The sequence below is a fragment of the Vombatus ursinus genome, unplaced genomic scaffold, assembly GCF_900497805.2.
Source record: "Vombatus ursinus unplaced genomic scaffold, bare-nosed wombat genome assembly UNPS02004677.1, whole genome shotgun sequence".
NCBI lineage: Eukaryota > Metazoa > Chordata > Mammalia > Diprotodontia > Vombatidae > Vombatus > Vombatus ursinus.
Genome location: NW_020944455.1, coordinates 1,029,627 through 1,057,303, shown reverse-complemented (window position 1 = coordinate 1,057,303; position 27,677 = coordinate 1,029,627). Strand labels below are relative to the sequence as shown.

Below are 27,677 nucleotides of genomic sequence, written 5' to 3'. Positions count from 1 at the left end.
CTCTCTCTCTCTCTCCCTCTCTCCCCTCCCCTCCCCTCCTCCCTCTTTCTGTGTATATACACATATATGTATGTATGTATATACATATATATATATATATGTCTTACAGTTTCACATAGAATCTTTTTCTGTTCTTGTCTGTTGATGGAAATGCCCCTATTAGTTGATGTTGTCCAAGTTCATAATAACAAAAAAGAATTTTTTAAAAGTATAAATACCTCTGAGAGTGGTAGCCTCTTAAGCCATTATCAGCTACTACTTTATAGGGAATCGGCTGACAAACTAGCAACAGGAAGATGTGGGAAGGAGGAAAGAGAGCTGCTGAAATAGAAACGATTCCCATTTATATAATGATATGGCTCTCCTCCCAATAACCTTGAGAACAAAGTAGGTAGTGACTTGCCCAAGGGCACACATTGCTGATTTCTCAATTTTGCCCAAGGCTGGCCCAGTCATATCCTCTCCCACCTTCTCAAATGTGATGAAATCAGAGAAGGGTCTGAGCTGACTGGCCTTCAATATGTTGGCACCTCTTCGAGAAAGGGACACTAAAGGAAAAGGGAGAGAGGGGGTAAAGTAGGTTTTCAGACTAACAAAGAGCTACAAAATAACCACTTTGTCATTGCAAAAAGCAGAAGAAGTTCCTGACTTTCTGATGGAGAAAGGATAGAATGTTTAACGTATCAGAATCAGGGCTGCCTGACGCACACGATAAAGGTCAAAGCTAAGGGGTTAGTCCAGGTCATACATTAGGTAACACACACAGCAGAAAAGTCATCAATTCTCTGATCTAAGAGCCAATGTCCCTGCTACAATACCACAGGCCTACCTGTGAAATCTAAAGCTGGATATCAGCAAAGAGAGAAAAAACAACAACAAAAAACATTGTATATTTTCGTTTCATAAAGGAAAAATAACTACATTTCAAAAAATGGTCCTGCTGAATTTACTAAGAAATAACAAACTGAAGCAGGGTGGTAGTTTTTGTGGCTTCAGGGACCCTCGGGGGACAAAGGTTCAACTGCAAGTACTTATGGGATAGTGAGTCAATGTGGTACGGTGATAAGAACATTGGGTTTGGAGTCAGAGGACCTGGGTTCAAATCCTGCCTGCTTCTGTCATTTCTGGACAAGCCTCATCTCCTCCCTGGACCTGTTTCCTTTTCTATAAAATGAGAGGGTTGGACTAGTTGGCCTTGACGTCATTTCAACTCTATTATCTTCAACTTACGGATGGCCTCGAGGAAGTCTCTTCTCCTTCCTTAGCCTCAGTTTCCTCCTCTGTACAATGAGAGGATATGTTCCCTAAAGGCTCTTCCAGCAAGAAATCTATGATCCCACGAATAGAATGAGAGGCTATCTATCTCGTCTGTTGATAAGCCCTTGCAATATCCAAGGGGCTGTACTAACGAATGGTAACCACCACCAGAAAGTACTATGCAGGTAACCAGTACACTTCCTCCTAGGGTCTAAGAGAGACATTATTAAGCTTCATGCTGTGCCTAAGTCTTATTTGCATGACTATCATCCCCTCTGACTGGCTCAGACCTAAGTCTGGCCCTTCAGTGATTGCCCTGTTCTTTCTCAGACATAGCTGTTTTATGTGTTCAATTTTATTCTGGCTCAGAAACGCTTTGGATTTCATGTGATGGTCTCTTATGAAAATGTAATAAAAGTGAAAACATGGAACAAAAGAGAATTGAAAGTGCCAAATAACTCTGGCTAATCCACTTTCATACACTCTGGTTGGTGTCTCCAGCAACAAAGGCCAAACAGACACTAGCCTTTCATTTGGTTTTTGTTAATTCACCTAGGATACTGCATGGGCTTGACTTTCTGGAGCTCCTCTGGCCTTTTCCTCCTCTTCTTCCTCCTCCTCCTCTTTCTTCTCTTCCTCCTGCTCCTCTTTCCCCTCCCCTTCTTCCTCCTCCTCTTCCACCCCTTCCTTCTCCTCCCCCTCTCTGAGCCAGCCTCCCCCAGGTTTTACCCACATATTCCCAAAGGCAGTTACCTGGAGAGGTCAGTCATGACTTTCCAGATAAAGTGGCTCCTAGCTCTGCTCCTCCCAGCAGCCCATCTATCATCAAGTCCCTTGACATTCAAGGCTAGGGCTTGTTTATAAACTACTCTCTGAATACAAAGGGAGGGAACTCTTCTTTCTTGTTTATCCCTGACAAAGTTTTGATTACATTTCATGTCTTTGTCTGGACTTGTTACCCGCCCCCTTCCCCCCTTTTCTGCCCTGGTCTCACCCAAAATGGATGAAGTAGAATCTTCAGGAAGCCAGTGTGAAAACTATCCAGATATTTTAATGTGCCCCCTCACAGGAAAAAAAAAAATAACATGATTTTAGGGTTGGTCTGGCCTTTCTTCTCCTAGTTCTCCTCTGTGGACAGGGATCCTAGGCTCTCGGAGCTAAAGCTGGAAGGGCCCCCAAAGGTCATTGAATACAACCACCTCACTTTACAGAAGAGAAACTGAGGCCCAGGGAGGGGAAGGGACTTGCCCAAGGCTGTACATAGGATCATAGAACCAGTGGTAGAAGGGTTGGAGGTCATCCATTTCAACAGCACCAGGTCTAGAATCAGGAAGACCCAAGTTCAAATCCAGCCTCTGACACTTCCTAGCTGTGTGACACTAGACAAGTTAGTCTGGTTGCCTCGGTTTTCTCATTTATAAAGTAAGGACAATAATAGCACCTACCTCCTAGGGCTGTTGTGAGGGTCAAATTAGATAATTATAAAGTACTTAGTAAATAATCATAAAGTGCACAGTAAGTGCTATATAAATGTTAGTTATTGTTATTATCATCATCATTATTAACAAAGGAGGAAACTGAGACCCAGAGAGAAATTAACTTGCCACCCATAGGGTCACAGCTTTAGGGCTGGAAATGACCATTGAGGAAGAAACTGAAGCTAGGAAGATGCAATATCTTGCCCAAGTTCACATAGGTATTAAGTAGCAAAGACGTAATTCGAACCCAGGGCCTCTGCCTCTAGAGTCAGGCCTCATTTATTTCTTAAACTAATAGATCAATGGGAGGTATTATTATCCTTACTCCAACCACCTAGTCTGGAACCCTCCCTCCTGGGACTCACAACAAATATTTGTTAGCAGCCAGGTGGCTCAGTGGATAGAGCTCCAGGCCTGGAATCAGGAAGACCCGAGTTCAAATCCAGCCCCTCAGACACTAACTAGCTGTGTGACCCTGGACAAGTCACTTCACCCGGTTTGCCTCAGTTTCCTCATCTGTAAAATGAGTGGGAGAAGGAAATGATAAACCACTCCAGTATCTTTGCCAAGAAAACCTCACGGATAATATTGGCCTGCTATGGTCCATGGGGTCAGGAAGAGTCAAAAACGATTAATTGACTGAACAATAAGCAACCAGTTGGATGAATGGCCCCTGTCCTATCTCCTACCTCTAAAAATACAGCAGGAAACCTTATGGCTTCCCCTCACAATTAGTTATCCTTGAGTTCTTTTTTAACTAGATTTCAGGAAAGAACAAGGAGAAGGTGAGGCAAAGTGAGATCTGGCCATCCCACCTGCCACTTCTGACCGAAGGGAAGGGCATAAGCATTTATAGAGTGCCTACTGTGTGCCAGGCACTGAGCTAAGCACTTTTACAAAGATTATCTCATTTCATTCTCATAACAACCCTGGAAAGTAGGTGCTATTATCACCCCCATTTTACAGATGAAGAAACTGAGGCAAACAATGTACTCCTGCGGAACTCAAGCAATTTTTATAGAGGAATACAGGGGTATGCTGGTAAATGTTTAACAACCAGCCCTCTGGAAAGGAGAGAAAAAATGTATACACACTCCATTATTAATACTTTCTAGTCTAGTCAATCAAGTAAACAATAAATCAAGTCCAGATTTGTGGCTATTGCTGATTTCTGAGGTAAATGCTCACAATGACAATTTTACAGCTGGTCAAACCTGGCTCCAGTACACCCTGTTATTGTTTGTCGTTTAGTTTTCTTTTTTCAGTTGTGTCCGACTTTTCCTGACCCCATTTGGGGTTTTCTTGGCACAGATACTGGAGTGGCTTGCCATTTCCTTCTCCAGTTCTTTTTACAGATGAGAAAACTGAGGCAGACAGGGTTAAGTGACTTGCCCAGGGTCACACAGCCAGTAAGTACTTGAGGCCAGATTTGAACTCAGGTCTTCTTGACTTCAGGCCCAGCACCTGACACTTAAATCATTAACAAGAAACATTCCAAAAAGCATGGTAGCTTCTGGAAGGTATTTGAAGTTAAGATGAAGAAATTAAGCTACCCTGTGAATTCCCAAGGATTGCCTTATCTTAAGAAAGTGGTAAAAAATCAAACTATGTCTAGGCATTAGAACTGGTGTAGATGGTGGGTTCTAAGGGGCAAGAGAGTAGTGGTGCTGCCAGAGCTACAGCTGTTAACACCAGTTGTCACCTGATTATTTAATTAATTTACCAACTGAACAAGTATAGTATATTGTTTGGCAACCAACAATTATTCTGCCTACTCATAAGTACCTACCTTACTCCCCTCTATTAACCACTCACACTCTTTCTGGAATCTGTGTATGGCTGAGTTGGGCCCTAGTTTCAAGAGGTCCAGAGATATGGCACAGAGTATGCCCCTAAATTACCAAAAATATGGAATCCTTCCCTCTCATCTGCCCTTCAAGTTTTCATCTCATGCTTGGTTTCATCCTCCCTCCTCAATCATGACCCTCAATTCCTAGGATTCAACAACTGTAATTTAGTGAAACAGTTATAAACCCAAATGGTAAAAAGTCTCTCAAATAGCAAGCTATAGGATCCATTACAACTTTTACAAACTCCCTTTTCCCCCTCCCCCTGCCCTTTAATTCCTTCCAATCAGTAAAAGGAGATGGCGATGAAAACGAATGAATTGGACAAGTTTTGGAACTCATAGAGACTTCCTCAGTAAGATCCCTGAGTGGAAAGGGGTTGGGGAAATCACTGAAGTTGGATTCTGCTTGACCTCACTATGGCTTGAAAGAAACCCCCAAATGAAAATTTCCAAGAAGTTCATAGACAAAATTTAGAGCATCCAGGTAAAACAATATACTCAAAACAGCCCCCAGAAAGAGTTCAAGTACCAAGGAACCACAGTCAGGATCACACAAGACTTGACAACTACTACTACAAAGGAGAAGAGCTCTTGGAATGACATTCCAAAGGACACACAATCAAGACTTCTGAGTAAGAATAACTTACTCTGAGAAAATGAGTATAATCCTATGGGTGTGGGAGGAAGGAGGGAGGGGGTAGAGGGGGTGGAAATGGGCTTTTAATATAATAAAGGTCATTCAAGCATTCCTTATAAAGACACCAGAGCTGTGGAGAAACTTTGAAATGGAAATATGGTAGCCAAGAAAAGCCTGGAAAGGAAGATACATTTGAACATTTAGAAGGAATGATAGGATGGTGATAAGGAAAAGAAGAAGCAAGTGTCTCCTCAAAATACTAATGTCTTCAAGGTTGGTGAAATTAACTAAGATAAAGGGCCAAGTGACAGTTTTGTTCTGTGTTGATAGTCTTAAGGGAGGAAAGAAAAGGTAGAGAATAGGGAATGTGCTAGGGAAGAAGGAAGAGAGAATTTGTAAGAACTCAGAAGTAGAACTCATGAGATAAAGAGTATATAAATGTGGAGGAAGTGGTGGGGAGAACGGGATTCATGTGAACTTCATTTTTATGTGAACTAGACAAAGGAGGGTTGAATACACACAGATTTTCATGTAGAAATACATTAAACTCAACAGGGAAAGAGGTAGGGACAGGGAGAGGGAAGAAGGGGAAGGGGTTCAAGAAGGAGAGTCTAACTGGTGAAGGATTACTTATAAGCAAAACAAACTTTAATGTCAGAGGGTGGAATATGAGGGAGGATTAAAAGGGGGACAAAAGGTAAAAATCCATGATAGGGGACAGAATGAGGGGAAGAAAAGTAGAAACAGTTTTGACTATAAATCACTCCTCTTTTACCACCTTCTTCTTTGTAAAAGGGGGAAGGGGAACAAAGAGAAGGAAAAAAGTATAAAAGAATAGGAGGGAGGGAAATACACAACTAATAGCCATAACCATGAACATAAATGGGATGAATTCACTCACAAAACAGAAGAGGATAACAAAATAGATTAGAAAGAGCAACTGTATATGTGAAGGATAACCAAATAGCAATGACTTGAGGTGTCATGATGGTGAATAACTTGGAGGAAGAGTCATGGCAGTGATCAATGGGAAGAAGTGCCTTGATAGTGAACCCTTTTCCTTGGTCCTCTGTGAAGACCTGGCTGACGGCAGGTCAGAATCACATGGATGGTATAGGATTTCACTGGGGTAGGGAAAAAGGGATGGTCCACCAGAAAGGGGAAAGGACTTCTCTCAATCCTCCATGGGGTTGATGAGTCTTTTTAACATTTCTATTTAACACATTTATTAAGTACCTACTATATGCAAGGTGCTGCACACATTTATAACTTGTGTTTCTCTAGCCAGACTAAGTTTCTTAATGGCATCAACCATGCATACTTATTTACTTTTTATCCACTACTGTATCTGCCATGCGAGGGGCTCTTTCATTTTTTATTATCATCTACAGTACCTACCATGGTGGGCTATCCAGATACACATTGTTGACTGCCTAACTAAGTACTGCCCATCTCTCTTCTCCTCAGTTGTTTTTCAGGAGCATTCACTTCCAAGCCATCTTGGAAGCCAAGAGGAAGTATTCATCTGGGTATACATTTTCCACTAGATAGGCATGATACAAGGATTTCCTTTGAAAATGTAAACAAAAACAGGACAAAGAACTATATAAAGAGATCAAGTTGTTGGAGTAGCAAGGTCAACACAGAGATGAAAGGGAGTTTTGGCGCTTCCTTGGCCTCATTCCCATGATCCCTGGCCCTAACAGAAAATATTTTCCAAATACCAGGTCACCGGCTTCTAAGAGCTGGGTAGCAGCAATCAGCTGCAGGCCAATCCACCACAGAATTCAGCTAACAAACAAGAGGTGATTCTAATCTCTATTCCTGTAATAATGGGAAGAATGTAGCTGTGTTTCCTTTCTCAGGAGAATAGAAGGCTGGGAAAAAGGACAAGAAAAGGGAAAGGAGAGAGTGTTTTGGGTCCCCTTTTGGAAAGTCAATCTCTGACAAGAGCAATCTAAGACAACAAGGAGGGGAAACAGGTTTGGCATGAAGAGAAACAGCTGGAGCTCTCTCAGAAGTACCTGGGCTGGCTCGCCCATAATGAGGCCCCCCACTGAGAATCAGACAAGGTTTACTTGCTGAATAGAGTTACGCTGAAGACAAATCTTCATTCAACTAAATTTCAGGTGTTTTTAATTAGGGATTAGAAAATGGCCCCCCAGATCCCTTTTCAAGTCATCTGTGTATTCTGTCTTCTGTCTAGTCTTACACAATGTTTGGCCATCACTCAGTTCAACTCCACAAACATTTATTAAGTGAACTGTGCTGGGCTCTGGGGAGATTCAATAATGAACAAAGACTGACTGCTTACTCTTAAAGAACTTTTCAGTCTTGTGGCAGGAAGAAAAATACAGGTCCATAAATAACTATAATAGAAGTAAGAATGTGATAAATCCTACCACTGATTCTCACTACTTGTGTGACCTTGTGCAAGTCATTTTCCCTCCCTCAGCCTCAGTTTCCATCTCTGTAAAATGAGGAGGTTGAACTAGATAGCCTCTGAGGTACCATCCAGCTGTAGTTCTAGGATTCTTTGATCTTAATCCCAAAGGAGAGGTCAAATAGAGCTCCAGAGGTCATGGAGAGATCACTTCCACTGGGAGATCAAGCAAGGCTTCATGGAAAAGGGGGTACCTGAATTGGACTTCAAAAAGACATGGAAGGAGTGTATTTCGAGCATGGAATACAGCTTACACAAATGAATGGTGGCAGGACAGACTAGAACAAAATCAGGTCAGGATTAAGTTGTGAAGAATTTTAAAAGCCAAAGGACATTATATTTGATCCTAGAGCTATTAGGGAGCCAATGGAGTTTATTGAGGAAAGGATGACATGATTGTAGCTGATCTTTGGGAACAACTCCTTGGTAGCTGAGTGGAGGATGGGTTGGAGTTGGAGAGGTTTGGGGCAGACAGCTCAACTTGGCTTTTGCAGTGATTCACACAAGGGTGGTGGTTGATGAGTTCTTTTGAGTTTGAGGTGTCAATAGGGTAGCTAGTTCAAAGATATCCAATGAGTAGCCTCTGGAATTCAAGAGAAAGACTACGGCTACACAACTAGATCTGTGAATCACCTACACAGAGATAAAATGAAATCCACAGGAGCCAATGAGATCACCAAGCGAGAGAAGAGGGCCCAGGACAGAGGCCCATGGTACATCGACGTGGATGAAGATGCAGCAAAAGAGATCAAGACAGACAGGAAGAGAAGAAAGAACAGGAGCATGAAAACTCAAAGAGGAGAGAATATTCAAGAGGGGGAAATGACCAACAGTGGCAGATGCTGTAGAGAGGTCAGGAAAGATGAGAAGCAAAAACAGGACATTCGATTGGGCCGTTAAGAGATTATTGGTATCTCCGGAGAAAGTAGTTTCCATTGAATGAGGAGGTCAGAAGTTTGACTGCAGAGGGTTAGAAGACAGTAAGGAAAACAGGTAGAGGCACCAAGCTTCTTCAAGAAGTTTAGCTGCAGAGCAGGAAGACATGGGCTTCTAGCTGGTGGGCATGCTAGGATCCACTGAGTACTTTTTAGTGATGGGGGCAATCTGGGAATATTTATAGGCAGCAGGGAAGGAGACAGTAGACAGAGAAAGACTAGAGATTGGAGACAGAGTGGAGATGCTGATGGTGAAAGTCTGTTGGAGAAGATGGGAGGGCATAGAATCAAGGGCATATGTAGAGGGCTTTGCCTTGGCAAGGAGAAGGGCCACCCTCTTCATGTGTGACATGGAGTAAAGGGGGAGATAGCAGGGGCAATGTTACCAGAAGGAGATTTGAGGAGGAGGAGGAGGGGAGAACAGGGAGCTCTTAGTGATTTTCCTTCCTTTCATAGACTTAAGAACCGTCATCGATGGATGCAATGACCAATCACATCTCCAGAGGACCAAGGATAAGGAATGCCATCCTGGCAGAGATGGGGGACTTGAGAAGCAAACTGAGATAAATGTTTTTAGAAACAGCCAAACTGTAAATGTGTTTTGCTTAACTATGGTTATTTGTCACAAAAGAAGAATTTTTATTTTTTTCCCACAGAGAGGAGGATTTGGAAGGACGAGGAGTATTAGATAGCGATAAAAATAAAAAAGAAAGTCATTATGGCATTTTTAACTGTACAGAAGAGAACAAAATTTCTCAGAAGGAGAAACAGACAAGGATGACAGCTTGGAACCAGTTTGTTGAATTTATTATAGTCATTTTTCAAAAGTACAAGCTAATAGATTCATGGTTTCACGCACAATCCTCTTTTTCTGTTCTTCTGTGGAAGACTATGGAATATGGAAATGTTCATAGCTCGATGACGTTTGTGGAGTTCAGGATAATGACAAAAAAAGAGAATTCTGAAAAATAAATATAAATCAATCCTCACAAGAAGATCAAAAGAGCCTGGGAGGCAACCCCGCCAGCCAATTCTTACTCGTATTGCCAAGCCAAGAGAGATGGCGGCCAAAGACAGCACAGTTTTAGACTATAACTCCTTTGCGAAACCGTAGGAGGATGCTGAATGATCCTGAGAGACATTAGCTCAGAAAAGAGTGAGAGGCAGTAGAGGGGAAAAGAAGTTTACAGAAGGTCTGCGGTGGCACAAGAGAGGAGGCGTAAAAGACATCATCTGACCGGAAAAGGGGGAGGGGGGCTTATCATGTGGTGAGCCTGGGGGGAGGGTAACCAAGAGTCTGCTGAGTACTCCACCACAACGCCAAGAACTCTAGAGGAAGGCCTACAGCACCCTGGGTGGCCTCTCAATGGGAGATCCATGGGAGAACGTGGACAAGAGTCACATGTTGGAAAAGGGTCTGAATGGACTGTGACCTGCATTGTCAAAGGGAAGTATCCATATTGCAGAGATCATAAATCCAATGAAGAATCAAAGAACCTCTATATTCATAATAATTCCATAACAGTGCACATCCTATCAAACCCCAAGGATACCTCAGAGGCTGAATTTACCTTCTTGCATTAAGATCTCTCGTTTACACTTCTCAAATTCACCCCTCCTCCAAGGTTCTCTATTTCTGTCGAGGCAACCACCATTTGCCTAGTCTCCCAGGTTTGCAACCTACCTTGCTGGCATCTTTAACTCATTCCTCTTTCTTATCCCCCATATCTTATCAGTTACTAAGTCTTGTCGATTTTACTTCTGTGACATTTCTCTAGTCCATTGCCTTCTCTCCACACGTAAGGCGACCACTCTCATCTCTAACCCTAATCACATCCCAACAGACTCCTGGCTTCCAGTCTCCCCTCTCTCCAATTCATAATAAAGCTGCCAAATTAATCTTTCTAAGATTGAGACTTAATCTCTGTCCCTTCTCTTTTCGAAACCGTTTGGCTGCTTCCTTTTGGGGCAAGCTCCTTTCAGGTGTCATTTAAAGTCCTCTACAATCCAGCTCCTACCCACCTTCCCAGGTTTATTTCCTATTACTTTCCTTCATATATTCTATATTCCAGCCAAACTGGTCTATTAGCTGTCTCCTGAACTGGACAGCCCATTCCTCATCTGCATGCCTTTGCACAGACTGTGTTCTCCATGCCTGGAATGCCTTGCTTCCTCACCTCTACCTCTTAGGCTCCCTGGTTCCCTTCTAGGATCAACTCAGACATGACCTTCATTGCAAAGCCTTGCCTGGGCCCTTCCTCACTTGAGGGCATTCTCTCCTTCCTCAGGTTAGCTTGCATTTCCTAATCTGTGTCCACCTTGGGGTGTCGCAGCAGAATGCAAGCTACTAGAGGACAAGAATTAGTATCATTCTCTTAGGATTTCCCATGCTTGGCACAGCGCTTTGCCCAATGGAGGCACTACAGAGATGGTTGGTAAATCGAACAAATTCCTCTTCTCCTTCCAGTCTCAGTTGCTCAGGTTCACTAGCCGTTGGGGCATTTTTTTTTAATGGGTCCTTGTAAGGTGCTCTCACTGAACTGGGAGCCCAGAGACCTGAGCTAAACCTAGTGACCTCGGGCCATTCATTTCCATTCTCTGAGCCTCAGATTCCTTGTGCTAAATAAGGAAGTTGGATTAGCAGTCTCTGGAGTCCTTACCAGCTTTAACATACTATTTACTAAATGTCCTGACTTACATTAAGCAGTTTGACACAGGAGAGACAGTGGGACATAATGCACAGAGAGCCTCAAAGACACAACAACCTGGGTTCGAGGCCTAATTCTGGGCAAGTCCCAGCTTGCTACAGCACTGAGGTGTTGATCGGCATTTCTGAAAGGACTTTCCTCCCTCCAAAGTTCCCTGTACCAATGAAATCCTAATCCAAACCCCATTCATGGGCTATCCACGGCACATTCCTAACTTTTGATGATAACATCATGGAAGATGTAGTCCATCCAGACCATAACCAAGCAACCGCCTAAAACATATTGACTTATAACATTCTGATGTAAAATATCATACAGATTGTCTCAAAAGTCTTAGTGCAGTTTAGGCCTTAATAAACTTAAAAACTGCACTAAGACTTTTGGGACACCCTATATTACATTTTTTTTTCATCTTTTATTCTGATGTCGGTATTTTCCATACATGCACATCTGCGTGTCTGTCATACTGTAAACTTGCAAGAAACAAGGATTGTGTCTCTAGTTCTTTTTTGTACCATGACATACAAAAGTAAGTTCTTAAAGAGGTAGCCCTACACATAGACAGAGGAGGCGGCCACCCACGTGGTCAGATGTGAGTATCACCCCTATGGTGAACTGCCCTCAAAGTGATCTCTCACTAGTTTGTCATGGAATTACTCTCCTCCTCCCTGGCTTGAAATTCCCATGATATGAGTTACCCCTTTTCTTCAGAAGCCATAGTCAGAATACACATATGTTACCTGGGAGGGGCAGAGTCAGTCATTCTTCTGCCACGAAAGCATTTAGTGCAGGTTAGTTAACAGAGAGACAGTATGGAGAGTTGGCTTTGGAGTCAAGAAGACCGACATTCAAATCCAGCCTCTGACTCATACTGGCTAGCTATCTCTGGGCAAGTGACTTAATCTCTCAGGGTCCCCAAACAATTCTCCAAGACCATGAGGTGTACAAGAGTGGAGGTGCCACACTGAGAGAGGGAGAGTCCTTACCTGTAGTTCCCTATATCAATGAAGTCACCTGGTCAAAAAGAAAAATGCATTAACAACTTGTGCCCTTGACATCAAGAGAACAGCACGGCCCTGAGTAAAGAGAATCCAGGCTTTGATTGGAGAGCGTGGTAAGGAAAGGTAGGCCCATGGGAATGTGTATCTAATGAGCCAATTCAATGGGAAGATCATAGATTTAGAGCTGGAGGAGTCTTTAGACAGGATTATCTAGTCCTCTCATTTTACATATGAGGAAATTGAGGCAGGTGACTTGCTCAAGGTCACAAACCCCATTTCTCTGTCTCCAAATATAGTGCTTTTTCCTCTGCTCCATGCTGTTATAATATGAGTGAACCCAGGCAACCTCAAAGAAGGTCAGCTGGGGGCATAACAGTGTGGCAAGGTGGGTGGGCACCAAAGACCGCCTAATTGCTTTGCAGTTTTACTAGAGACTTAATAATAGCTTTTCAATGCTCAAGAATATGGTTTTTATATTCCAGGTTTCCATCAAAATCGGTATCAGCCCTTCTCTGATCCCCAAGCACATACGTAAAGAATGAATCCAAGCCATTTGTCCCGATTATTCTACCTCCTGTTTGCAGTGATACCCACCAGCACAATCTAAGCTCTTGTTTGGTCAAGGGGCCACAGGGAACAACAGTCTTCTCATTCTCTGAGCTAATTTTATTTTATTCTACAACTTCTGAAATCTGCTCTAGAATTCCTCCTTCACAAACCCTCTGCTGTATCTCTCTTTCCCTTTGATTTTTTTTTTGTGTGTGGAGGGGATGGAGAGAATGGGAGTTAAACATGAAGACAGAAAAGAGTGGTATCTATTCCTCTGTTAATCACCTCAAGCTCTAACTGCAACCGATGTGGAAAGGACACTTGGCTCTAGAATTAGTGGGTCTGGGTTGAAATGCTGCCTTTGTGTGATCTTGGGCAGTCATTGTACTTCTCTGGGCCTCAGTTTCCTCCTTTGTATAAAGTGAGAAGGTTGAATTAGATAGCCTCCAAAGTCCCTTCCAGTTACAGAGGACATGGGTTTCAACTTTGGCTTGGTGGCTGTGTGATCTTAAGGAAGTCTCTTAACCTCCCTGGGCCTTGGGTTTTCTCATCTGTAAAATGAGAGGTTTCCACTACAGGCCTCTAAAGTCCCTTCCAACTCTATGCAGCACTTCTTGAACTGTGTGCTGAAGGGGTCGCAAGTAGGAAAAAAGTTTAAGAAGCCTTTCATGGAGGATCTGGGTTCAAATCCTGGCTTGGTCTATATGACCTTGTGCAAGTCACTTTATCTCTCCTGGCCTCAATTTCTTTATCTGTTAAACAAGGGGATTGGACTAGATGGCTTCTGAGACCCCTTCCAACTCTTAAGAGTTATGCTCTTATGTGTGACCTTGGGTAAGTCATTCAACTCCTGGGAAGACAGTTATCTTTTCTGTTAACTAAGAAGGGTGGCCCCTAAGGTGCCTCCTGGCTTTCCATCAGGGATTCTAGGGGCCACCTTGAACAAGTCCCTTCCCCTCCCTGGGCCTCAGTTTCCTCCTCTGTAAAACGAAGGAGTTGGATCCCATGGCTTCTGAGGTTTCCTCCACCATTGTCGGTTCTAGACCTAGGCTCCTAGGATCTCATTCCCCTGGCAATTCACCGCCCAGGCACTCTCTACTGCACAGAACCCCAAGCCAGCAAAATCCCCAATCCAAGCTAAGAGCAGGTAATTAATTACTCGCCTAACAGAAGGATTCTTTGCCTTCCCTAAGGAGTCCTGGCAGGGCTCTTGGAAACAGGAATCCCTCTCTTGTGGGTTTAAGATATTAGCTGATGTACAAAAATGCATCTGGCCCTGAACTTTGGAGGTGCTTTAAATACCTATTGTGTAAAACCAAGTACACCTGTCCGGCTGCATTTACCCGGCTCATCCATCAGAACTTGATGAACAGGCCTGCAAACCTTTTCATTCTGGCACCTGCCCTGAGGCTTCCTATGACCTTTCATGCCTGGTCTCACCCCTCCCATAAGATCAGAATGAAAAAGAAAAATAGCCTAGTGAGGTTTTTCCTGTACCACTGGGAAGGGGGAAAAGAGCAGGTCATTCATCTTTTGCTTTGTTTTTCCTATTTCAGAAACAATCCTCGGCCGAGCTGGGTAGGGGTTAGGAGAGATGTGATGACAAGACAGGGCAGGAGCCGCCATGAGGATGGGTAGAGGCTAGAAGTAGGATAGGTAGTGGGTGGAGGTGAAAGGCGGAGAGGAGAATGCTACCTGTGGTGCTGGCAAAGACGATGTTCTCAACTGAGCCAACAGTCTTCGCCCCACCCTCAGCCCCAGCTCCCCTGCTGTGGCCCAGCTACCTCTCCAAATGGAACCCTATTTCTCAGACCTCAGGGTCAATCCCCACATCACTTGTCTCTTCCAAAGGGGCAGCCTCCCATCTTGTTCATTGTTTCCTAGGATGAACATGCTTGAGAGAATGTAAGCTCCTTGAGGGTAGGGACTGTTTTCACTTCTGTCTTTGTATCCTTGGCATTAGCACACAGTAGGTACTTAATTAGTGTTTGCTGATTAAAGGCAGACACAATTATAATTTTGCTTCTGTATCATGGGCACTTAGCACAGTGCCCAGCACACAGTAGGTGTTTAATAAGTGCCTGTCGATTAAAAGTAGGGACAATTACGATTCTGTCTTTGTATCCTCAGCACTTAGCATAGTGCCTGGCACATAGTAGGCACTTAATAAATTGCTTGCTGATTAAAGACGGGGACAATTATGATTCTGTCTTTGTATCCTGGGCACTTAGCCCAGTCCCTGGCACATAATATGTGCTTAATAAATTGCTTGCTAATTAAAGGCAGGAACAATTTTGAATTTGTCTCTGTATCCCCCCCCCACTCGGCACAGTATCCAGTGCACAGTAGGTGCTTAAGAAGTGGCTAGTGATGGGCTGGTGACACTTTTCCATCCACTTCCCCTCAAATGCCAAGGTTAGCCAGACGAGGAAGACACATACCCTAGAAAGAAAATGAAGTCTCAAGTGCTTTTGGGAGAGTCAGAAACATCAGCAGCACATACCTCAACTTGCTGACAGATCTGGATCAGTTTGGCCATCTGATTCTCTAGCTCACTATTACGCTTAACCAGATTCGTCAGGTTCATCTCCAGAGCTTGCTGTCATCGTGGAGTAAGGGCAAAGTGGCAGCATGGGGGAGAAAAAAGAGAGAAAGCCAACAGAGTTAGGCATCGACATGCTTGGTGTGGCAGCCAATAACTCTAAACATTTATTTCCAATGGCTTTGCACACGAGAATTTGGTTAGACTCAAGAGCGACCTCCATTCTTAGAGCATCCACTGCTTTCCAGAGTGGCCCATGATGTCGGGGGGATACATTGTTCCCCTTTCACATTGAAATGTAAGATCCTAGCTGCAGAGCTGGAAGGGACCTCAGAGGTTACCCAGTCCAACTACCTCATTTTACAGAGGAGGAAACTGAGGCCTAGGATGAGGAGGGACTTTCCCAAGGTCACACATAGAGTCTTAGAACTAGAGCTTGAAAGGACCTCTGAGCCCATCAAGTCTGACCTCCCTCATTTTATAAACGAGGAAACTGAGGCCTAGGGAGGGGAAGGCATTTGTCCAAGGTCACGTAAATAGTTAAGTGGCAGCGCCGATTTTTGAACCTAAATCTTCTGACTCTAAATCTAGCACTCTTTCTACTGTACCCTGCTACAGCTAGGTGGCAGTACAGCAGATGGAGCACTGTGCCTAGAGTCAGGGAGACTCATCTTCCTGAATTCAAATCCAGCCTCAGATACTTTCTAGCTGTGTGACCCTGGGCAAGTCACCTCACCCTGTTTGCCTCAGTTTCCTCATCTGTCAAATGAGCTGGAGAAGGAAATGATAAACCACTCCACTATCTCTGCCAAGAAAACCCCCAAAGGGTCACAAAGAATTGCACGGGACTGGAAACGACTGAACAACAACAAAGGTTTTCTAGTAAGTAGCAGCAAGGGGCAGCTAGGTGGCGCAGTGGATAGAGCACCAGCCCTGAAGTCGGGAGGACCTGAGTTCAAGTCCGGCCTCAGACCAAACACTTGATGCATACTAGCTGTGGGACCTTGGGCAAGTCACTTCACCCTGACTGCCTCACTAAAAAAAAAAAAACCAAAAACCAAAACAAAAAAAACAAAAAATCCCCAATAAGTAGCAGCAGAGATAGTGTTCAAAACCCAAGTATTGCAACTCCCAGTCTCAAGTTCACTGCTATAGCAACACCATGTTTCCTAGGCCTCTCCAACCTTTTAAAAAAATCGTCACTGGGGGCAGCTAGGTGGTGCAGTGGATACAGCACTGGCCCTGGAGTCAGGAGGACCTGAGTTCAAATCCGGTCTCAGACACATAATATTCACTAGCTGTGTGATCCTGGGCAAGTCACTAAACCCCAATTGCCTAAAAAAACAAATAAAAATCATCACTGGATTTCTGAAATATCTCTTTACCACTGGTTATAACATGGGTAGGTCCTGATTAGTTCAAATAACAAATCCCCTGAGGTGGTTACATGTATCTGAATTCACACTGTTTGAAGTTATAATTATGTAAAATATGATAACTGGTTCCAGCCCAATAGAAACATGCAGGGCAAATTCAAGTAATGCTATCACTTCAGGAGGATTCATTATTCTTACTAATAGGACTAAGCCATATCTACCCCTCAAAAGAAAAAAAAAAAGAATGGCACTTGAGTAAGAACAACCCAAATGAATGAATAAACCTTCATTCGTTCATCCATCCATCCTTCTAGCCTCATAGCTTTCCTTCTTCACCATTAAGGAGTGGCCCACAGAGGAGCTAGATGGACAGGCTGCTTGGATCAAGATAGAGCACTAGATGGTGTCACTCACGATCTTTCAGGCATGTGTCGTAAGCAGCTCCCATCCCCACAAAGGCCTTCACGTAACCTAATTGCAGTACTCAGAACCACAGGCTTGACATGAGCAAATCTGCTCCCTCTGACTCTCAAACAGAATGATGTTTTGTCCCATAACTGAAGTGAGGGGAAAGCGCTGGATCTTAAGGTAGAACGCATGGATTCAAATATTGACTCTGCCATTGACTTTGCGTGACCTTGAACAAGTCACATTATCTCAATGGGTCTTGTTTTCCTCCTCTGTAAAATGAGGTGGTTAGACTAGATGGCCTCTGGGATGGATCCCTTCTATCTCTGGATCTCTTATTTCCATTCTCAAGCTCTGAACTCGGGCTCTTCCCTCACCCCTGCCAAAACCTTAGTCAGAGACACTATACTATGGGTGGGGAATCTTTGGCCTTTGAGGCCACATGTGGTCCTTGAGTGCCGCCTTGACGGAATCCAAGTTTCACAAAATAAATCCAAATATAAAGGAGAGTTGTTCTGTGAAGTTTGGATTTAGTCAAAGGGCCAAACCTGAGGATTTAGAGGGCCACGTGTGGCCTTGAGGTCGAAGGTTCCCCACCCCTACGTTATACTCTTGTCTTAGTTCCTTCTCCCTAAAACGTTCCCAACCATGATTTTTTGGAAACCCCTCAGTCTCAGCTTTTTTCCAACTCTATGAAAATTCCAGAGATCAGATTCTTTTTTTCATTGTAGCCAGAGTCTTCAGGAAGTCTGCTCAGAGGGGTTCAAGCATGGCTGTCCTCTCCAATCTACTAGGAGGTTGTGGATGCTTCATTTACCTTGTATAAGGTTGGAACTGTGGCTAAGAAACCAGCCTCAGAGTCAGGAAAACTTGGTGAGGTCCCCAACTCTGACACCTCCTGACTGTGTGACCTTGGGCAAGTCACTTAACTTCTCAAGCCTCCAGGCAACTATCTAAGAGAAGAAATGGAAGAGAAGGTACCAACCTTTGTTGACTGAGGGAATTCCCACATTAATAAATTCCCAGGTCCAGTTTAAAAAAAAAGTTCCCCTGTGTATATTTTAGGGTGTTTACTTGTGTAAACTTGTACATTAGAGCACAGATCATTCCCATAGTAGGAGGGGGTGGAGAAGAGGGCAGGAATCTCAGTTTGGAGATTATTCCTGGACCAATGAAAATCCCAAATGTCACAAAGGCACAAATTAGAGTATCTTAGAGAAATACAATATAGAATAGAGATCCCAGGGTAGATATGCTAGTTTCTGCTCATTTGTTTTGGATGGACCCATGACTCCATGGGATGCGGAAGGATGAGGAAATCAGCTCTACCGATCCAGACTGGCACCTTCACTTAAACTTCAGATTTGAGAGGGTTGCTTGGGGGCACTGAGGTTAAGTGACTTGTCCAGGGTTGCACAGCCAATATGGGCCTTGAACTTAGGTCTGTTCGACTCTGGGATACACTCTACCACCTCGCTTCTCAAACATGTGATGTGAGGAATCAATAATTCAAAAGATAATGTATTTCTCTTGAAACATGGCAATCCTCACGGATATGTTTTTGAAGAAGCATTTCATAAATGTCATCAATCAACTGACAAGCATTTATGAAACGCTTACTATGTACAAGGTTTATGTTAGATGCTGGAAACACTTATAAATAATTCATAATTCAGAGAACAAGTAAGAGCACTGTTGTGCTTTATGCATTAGTGGCTCAGATCTGAGACTCGGAGCCTCCAAGAAGCCACTGAAAAAAGAAATCAGACCTGTACACACACAAAATTTGAGGTCTTGCTGGGTTGTGGGAACATGAAATGGAGGCAAATGGTTCCTTTGCCTAAGCCCTACCTAGCAATTTACAAAATGCCAACCCCTTTTAACAGCAGAAGCAGGCCTGACAAGATAAGCCTAATTTCAACCTTAGTTCATTCACATAAAAGAGTTTTAAGTTAGAATTCAGTCTCGATGATGAACATACAGCATCTGTGTGACCTTAGGCAAATTCCTTCATCTCTCTGGGCTTAAATTTCCCCATCTGCAATACGAATGGCCCTGAAGGTCCTTTCCAGTTCTACAGCTAGGAACCTTTGATCTCACAGGCTTCCCAGCCTCTCCCACCTAGCAACAGAAAAGACCCTCCTCAGCTTTTAGGGACCCACCTTGTCTTCCCTTTAAAGGTCAATTTTCAGATCCAGATACGATTTTTGCTTTAGTCTGTCCCCATGTTCATCAAAAACATATGAGTTCTCAAGCAGCCAAACTGGCCATCTGGTTTAGAAACCGAAGGCCATAGCCCTATGTCACATTTGATGCCTTCCCAAAATATGTGTATTTCTTCTTGGGTTGACACAGGCAAAGTCCCACAAGGAGAAGCCCTGATGTGATGCCTGCTCTAGGACCTTCGCCCTGACCATCTGGAACTCCAGTTAATCTTCCCCATTTGAGGAGCTAAGAGGAAACAATGACAACAACGTTGGCCAGGATGAAGGAGGAAAGCAAAGTAGAGGCTCCTTAGGCGGAATGAAGGAGCTCCGAAGTCTGCCCCATAGGAAAAGAAGACGAAGGGTCAGCTGGCTCTAAGTACTCAGCTGTGAATTCAGGCAGCAGCAAAACCCAAAGGACCAGGCCAGATGGAGGCAGGGAGGCTTGGCTAAGCCCTGCCCCTGGGTTAGTCAAGACCTGAAGCAGCTTGCTTTCATGAGGCACTGAAACTATCCTGCTATCCAAAGAGTCTTAGACTTTTTGGGGTCATGTATCTGGGGCCAGTGGCCCTCTTCTCAGAACAATCGTGGTTCAATGCATAGAAAAAAAATGGTTGGATCACAACATGCCTGAATTATAGATATTGAAATAGTCATCAAAATATTGAACAAAACAAGGTGATGGATCCCAAGTCAAGAGCCCTGGTTTAGTGGATAAGTACAGCCAGGAGCCAAATCATCCATCTTTCCTTAATTCTCTAGTTTGAATGCAACATAAAACAGCCCTCCAGATCCTGTCCTCCTCCCTTCAGGTTTCTCAGTGAAAAACCACCATTTCCATTTAATGGCCCATTCAGACTTTCTCAAATGAAATCCTATAATAGGACTCCTCCTCTCCCCCAACAGTTCCAGGCTCCAATACTGGTCAGTCATTTCCTAGGAGCCCAAATGCGCAATTCCTAGGAGCTAAGACCCAAATCAACATGCCTCGGAGCAGCAATAAGCATCTCTTGTATTCACATAGTCTCTATACTTTTCAAAGCACTTTCACATGAAACCCTGGTAGAGCTCCACAAAGATCTTCAGAAGCAGGTACAGATGGGAGACTGCAGTGTGTGACCTGTGTGGCTTTGGACAAATCACTTTTCCTTCCTGGGCCTCAGTTTCCTACTTCGTAAAATGAGGGGGTTGGAACAGCTTGCCTCAGAGGTCCCTTCTAGGTCTAGATGTAAGATCTTACAATCTTATGTGTGTGGCACTGTGATAAATTACTATCTGTGTAACTTCAGGCAGGTTATAAACTTTCTAAACCTCAATGTCCTCATCTGTAAAATGACAGACACAATGATTGATGTGTGCGTGATATAAAAATATATATATATATCTAATATGTATGTATATATATAATATATATCACACACACAGAGATATACTCTTACATACACAAGATTTGTAGAGTTGTGCAGGCTGATCAGCATAGAATTTGAAAAAGAAGGCTACCTGGTTAACTAGATGGTTGAATGGGAAAAAAATGGGGGCTGGGGTAGGAAGCTGGGTGGGGAAAGAGTCAATGAGGAAGAAAAAGGCCAAGTGGCCAGTCAGCAAAGAGATAAAAAGATTCTACCTTATCTGATTTTCCAACCTGCTAACATCCTTTTGAATTTCCTCTAAATTGGCTGTCTTGCTCCGTTCTTCCCCGCTTTCAATCTCCCCTTCTATTCTTCCATTTCTCTCTTCCTTTTTCTCTCTCTTCAACTTTCTCCCTATATAACTGCCAATATGCTTTATTGCCAGGTAATATTTTATAACAAGAACCCTAAAACGTGTAAACGTGGCTCGGTTTGAGCATACTTTATGAAAATCGTGGAAACATAATGAGAAAATGAAAATATGCTTGTTTATTCCTTTCAGGAAATTCCTCTATTCCCACTGGTTTTCATCCGCCATATTTTTGGCAGGCTGGAGGCATGGAAATGGGACAACACCACTCTCCAAGAGAATTACGATAATCATGTCTGATTTACACAGACGTCATTGTCGGGTTAGGCAGTAGGAAAATCCTGCAATCAAAATGAATAAGTACTTAAAATTAAGGTCATGCTAACACTTTTGCTCATACTCTGGCTCATAATGTTGTCAGTAATTCTTTCAGGCTCCTGAAATAATCAGAGGGGTAAGATAAATGTGTACCCCACAGGGTGAGAGCTGTAGCAAGTTCTACAGACTTCTGGAAAACCACAGTAAAGACTTGCTTCATCTGGAACAATCACTAAATCTACAAATACACCTCGAGTAAGATAAAATGAAAGGCTTTGTCGTTGCCCTCAAGAGGCTTACATTCTAGCTAGTGTGGACTGCAGTAGTCAAAGATGGCTCGATAGCAGAATTGGGACATAGAGGCACAGAAGAACAGGCAGGATTTGGATAGAAGGAGCAGAAATTCCAGGTAACCCAGCTGGATCCTAAATAAAAGCTGGGGTCAAAAATCAATAGTTGTATTGGGGTAACAGGGAGGAGACCAGCTGGTTAGGCTGAAGGATTTGTGGTGAAAAGAAGTAGGGAGCTGAGGTTGAACAGCAGGGTGGGTGGGACCAGACCGTGGAGGGTTCAAACATCAATTTGAAGAGTTTGGATTAGAAGCAATGGGGGATGGTTTCGCTAGTTTAAAAAGCATTAGAATTGTAGAGATCAAAATTTATTTCCACATTAATATCATCATTTTCCAAGGAGAGGGGAGGGAGAAGGAGTATCTGTACCTTACAAGTCTGAAATACACACACACATATAAGAAATATGGCATATCTCACTGGTTCATAGAGCTGGACGGGGTCTCAGAGGTCAGGTAGTTCCACTCTTTCATTTCACAGGCGAGGAAACTAAGGCTCAGAGAGGGAAAGAGACCTAACCAAATTCACACAGGCATTGAACAGAACAGCCAGGATCTATCTAGGTCCTCTGACGCCAAAGCCAGGTCTCTGTCCACTGTACCCAGATGCCTCCACTAAATAAAATAATAGGTCTATGGAAGAAATAGCCAAAACACAAGCATTTTTAAACATTCGAGAATTAATTGAGCCACTGGTAGCTTCTGGGTTGAAATGGGTGCACTGACCCCCCATTGGCAGATGTGACAACTCAGGTTGGATTCTAGAATTGCATTGGAGCACATATCTTAAGAGATCATGGGGGCAGCTAGGTGGCGCAGTGGATAGAGCATCTGCCCTGGAGTCAGGAGGACCTGAGTTCAAATCCAGTCTCAGACACATAACACTCACTGGCTGTGTGACTCTGGGCAAGTCACTTAACCTCAATTGCCTCACAAAAAAAAAAAAAAAAGGAGACCATGGTGCTTTGCAGTTCTTCAGACCTTCCCGTTTGAAATCTAGTATTCTATTCACTACACAATTCAATATTAGGAACTATAAGTGCTATTTAGGGGATATTATATCAAAAATGACTAAAAACCAGCAATGAGGCTCTGGAAAAAAATTTTTTTAATATAATTTATCAGTTGCAGATCAGCAAGTCAAGACAGACAGCTGGTACATATTAGCTAGGTGGCACTACAGTGGATAGAGTTCTGGGCCTGGAGTCAGGAAGACCTGAGTTCAAATCTGGCCTCAGACACTTACTAGCTTTGTGACCCTGGACAAGTCACTTCACTCTGTTTGCCTCAGTTACCACATTTGTAAAATGAGCTGGAGAAGAAAATGGCAAACCACTCCATTATCTTTGCCCCCCAAAAAAAACAAAAAACCAAATGGGATCAGAATCAGACACAACTCAAATGACTGGACAACAACAAAACATATTATTGACACTTTCCTGTGCCCTCCACTGAAGTTGAGGTCACAGGCTCATAGTAACATAGCTATAGAGCTGCAAAGGACCTCAGAGGTCGTTAAGTACAACCCTCTCTTTCTCCTGAGAGGAGGAAACTGAGGCCCAGGGAAATGAAGCACCTTGACCAAGGTCATACAGGGAATAAATGTCAGAGTAGGATTTGAACCCAGATCCTTTGCCAATGCCTCATCTCGTCATGGAGGTGACCATGGGTTCCTAAAGGCTTCAAGTCCAGACCTTTGTTTGTGCGACTAACTAAGCTTGGAGAGACCCATCAACAGGTTTACCGCAAAGGGGCAAATCTTTTGGCCGCAGCAACTCATGAAGATCTACCAAAGTCACTGAAGGGCTAAGATCCACGTTGGTGGAGGGACTCCTTGACCTGGAGCCTTCGTGGTGTCATGAAAAGTCAGAAGACCTGCTTTCAAATCCTACTTGTGCCACATGCTCCCATTGGCAAATCACAAACTCTTTGAGCGAAAGTTTCTTCATCGAGGAAATGTGAATAATCAATAGAATACAGAAGAAAGAACCCCGGATCTTGAGTCAGGGGACTGGGATTCAGATCCCACCTGCTCTGCTAATTCCCACTGTGACCTCAGATAAGTCACCAACCTCTCTAAGCCTCAGTTTCCTCATTTGTAAATTTATAAATCCAGCTCTAGATCAAGGATTCTATGTGTCACCTTGGGCCAGTCCCTTCCCCTCCCCAGGCCTCAGTTGTCCCCTCTGTAAAGTGACTGTTATTTTGTGTTGTTATATTATGTTGTTATTTTGTGTTATATTGTTATTTTGTGCCATGTAATATTATGTTATGCTTATATATAGTATGCTTGTTGTAAGCATGATCTTCTTTTTTTCTGGTGTTTCTATTTTGGGTTTTTGTCTTTCCTTCACAGAAGACCAGAGATGTTTCTCTTGCTACAATCCTTCTCTCCTTAGGGAAGTATCCAAGAGATGAAGGAGATCATCAGGAATGTTTTTCCAATTTTAAATCCATCCCAATTGGATATAACCGACAGTGAAATAGAAGTCAATCTCTCTCTCTCTCCTAATGTGAAGAAGTTAATATTCTTTCCCAATAAAGGAGGTCTTCTCACACAACTCACCTTCAACCCCTCCCCCCCCCATTCAGAACGGTCCGGAAGACCTCCTAATCAGTCAAATAAACAAGCATTGAGCGTTTCCCAGCCAGGCATCATGCTAGCAGCTAGGGATACAAACAGAAGAAACAATCCTTTACTAGTCACCACACACCACAGCAAACAATTCATATGCTTCTACTTTCAATGCAGACCTAAGCAGAAACACTTTCCATTTCTTTTTCCCCTTGGTCTAGGCCTGCAGTTTGGGAGAGAATTTCTTTCTGCAAGTCAGAATCATAGAGAATTGTTTCCAGGGCTGACAAGTTAAATGATCAGCCCATGCTGCCAGGACGGCAGTGCTGATAAGCCTAAGACTTAGAGCTGAAACGGACCTTAAAAGCCACTCACTATAGCCTCCTTGGGCCGTGGAGAAGACTGAGGCATAGGAAGCATTAAGTGACTTGATCAGGGTCACACAATTAGAAGGTCTCAGAGGCAGGATCTGAAGCCAAGTCTTCCTAGCTCCAAGGCCAGCTGTCTAACCACAACACCGCACTACCTCTCATTTCCACTCAATTTATAATCTGAAGGATCTACCATTTCCTCAAAAACGAAAAAGGCAATGTTTGAAAGGGGACTTCTTTCAGTCTTACCTACCGAAATCGCCGCTCAGGTCTCAGACTTTGCCAAAGCATTGTCGGATGATTGTATTCTGCTCATTGTCAAAAATTTGAAAATCCAGTCAATCATTTGTAGGTTTTCAAATAATGGGTATGACGGAGGCATAGCTTAATCACAGAATCACAGCATTTTAGTGATGGAAACGGAGCTCAGTGGCCATTTAGTCCAACTGGTATTCCCCCCCCCCCCAAATTTCCACTGAAACCCACCCAAGGTATCTGATGAGGGGCGAGGGGGAGTGCGTCACCTCTCCTGCCAACTTGTTCTACTGGATTTCTTTTTGGATAGCTTTGACTGTTAGGAAGTTTTTCCTACCATCAAGCCTAATTTTATCCAAGCTTTTTATTATCTTAGGGATACACATGGATACAGAGTTTTCTCCTTTCAATGTTTCTCAGGATCACTGCCATGTTCCAGTCCCAACACCTGCAAGTCTTTAGCAGTGGTTGTTCCATCGTCCCAGCTCCCTTTTAATATTTTTTGTTATTCACTCTCCCAACTCCAGAGCGCTCCAAACCCTTTAGAGTGTGTTTTCCATTTTGAAACAGTAAGTCTCTACACAAGGCAAACTGTGGTATAAATGGAAGAGCATTGGTCTTGGAGATGGATGAAACCTGGTTCAAATCCTGACTTCACTTACCCTCAGAAAGCCTCAGTTTCCACATCTAGAAAATAGAAATCACACTTGCCATGTCCTTACCTCACCAGGTGGTTGGAAACTTTGCAGCACTATAAAGTGTGAACTATTGGGTGGCCTTCATTTGCTTGTGTTAGTGATCAGTTACTGACTTGGGCAATGTGTTTATACTGGAGCACAAAGCATATGATGCCAGTCTTACTGAGGGAGAAGAGAGGGTAAAGCAGCCCCATGAGGATCACGGCATATAGTGCCAGGGGCCAGAGAGGGAGAAGACCTGGGCTTCAGACCTAGCTCCTCAAGAACAGATGCTCTGCATAACCTTGGCTAAGTCACTACATTTCCCTAGAATTGTTTACTCATGAGTCCCAGACACCTAAGCTCTTCCTCCTTGATTTTAACTGAAAGGGAACCTAGAGGCCATCTGGCCTAATCCCTCCATTTGACAAATGAGAAAACTGAAGCCTAGTGAGGTTAAATGAATTACCTAAGGTCACACTTGCTCCAAGGATCACTGATTTAGCTGGAGCTGGAAGGGACTTTCAAGGCCAACTAATCCCATCCTCTCATTTGAAAGATGAGGAAACAAGACCCAAGGAGATAAAATAACCTACCCATGGTTACACAGGTCACTCCTGTTTAGTGTTTAAAGCCCTTCATGGCCTGGCCCCTTCTCATTTCTCCAAACTTCATACACTTTACTTCTCTCCATACACTCCCCAATCCAGCAAAAATGGCCCACTCATTGTTCCTCCTCTAGAACACACTACTGCCTGTGCTGGCTCCCACCCGTGGAATGCCTCCCCCCCTCCCAGTTTCTTTAGCTTCCTTTGAGACTCAGCTTAAATCCCACTTTCTATCGAAACTCTTTTCTGGTGCCCCTAGATGCCAGTGACTTCCCCTTTGGGGTTACCTTTCCTACAGAGATAGATACAGATGTATGCAGTCTACAAAGTTCATTCAATAGCTTCTGCTGAGAATCTACATGAATAGAGAAATATTTGAGCAGATCTCTGCCTTTGAAGGGGGGTTCTATTGCATATACTGTTAGACTCAGCTAATGTATGTGCTGGTTGTGCTGAGCTCTTTTCCCCCTCTCTTAAAAAAAAATTCATTATTATCAGGGTTGGCTCGCAGGGGAGGGGATGAAGGAGCCATATATTTGTAAATGAAGGTGATATAAATGAGATAACAAAAAATATTAAAAGTAAAATAAAATAATAAAAGGGCAGGATTCCTAAAGGCAGACTGAGATCAAGTGCTGGCCTGCCAGGAGAAGAAAAGGGAGAAAGTTTTCAATTCCTCCCTCTCTCTCTCCCTTCCCCTTCCTGGATTCCCCCCTCCATCCAGGCTTATACAATCACCCCCTTTTGGGTGTCCCACACTCTCACTTCCCAAACAAACCACACACCAACACATTTTCTGGATTCTTCTCGAGGCATTTACACCCACACAGGAAGGCCATTGAGGAGGATCAATGATCACTTCTGAAATTCATCTACTAACCTGACACTTGACAATCCCAGGGTGAGGTAACAGGGCTTCCAAAACCACTTGGGGCTGGCAGCGAGAGTACCATCAAGCAGGACCAATGAACACTGATGAAACCTCGGCAATGTGTGGGCCTGGGACTCCCAAGCAGACCTGTGGCCTCTGTTACCACTACCCACAGTGATGATGATTGCGATTTGGTCAGGCCCTTAGGGCTCCCTCCTGCCTCACTGGTTGATCAGTGAGGTCTCATGGCTCCAGAGGTGGCTTTTTCATATACACTGCCCACAGACCCCATCACCCACATAGCTGTACACACCCAGAGCCGCCCTGCCACCTCTCCACCCCCCCCCACATGAACATAGGTACATAAAGGCAGACACACAAAAGATGTAGACACACAGGCATGGACACACTCCAAAGAGGAGGTAGATTGGCAGAGGGGTGGGGGACTCATGGGACAGAGTGAGGGATACATTTTTGGATATGGCCAATGTGTAGATAAGCTTGCTATCGCAACGGTGGATAGAGACCTAGCCCTGGAGGCAGGAAG

At 43.7% G+C, this 27,677-nt stretch overlaps 1 protein-coding gene across 2 annotated transcripts in view; it reads right to left on the bottom strand.

Moving 5' to 3' along the window:
- The window catches only part of MID2 (midline 2), a 99,272-nt gene that overhangs the window by 55,746 nt on the left and 15,849 nt on the right, over nt 1–27,677 (bottom strand). For both annotated transcript variants that reach the window (XM_027839082.1, XM_027839086.1), the window contains exon 3: nt 15,361–15,456. In XM_027839082.1, the coding sequence (XP_027694883.1) occupies nt 15,361–15,456 (96 nt within the window). The remainder of the gene's footprint in view (nt 1–15,360; nt 15,457–27,677) is intronic.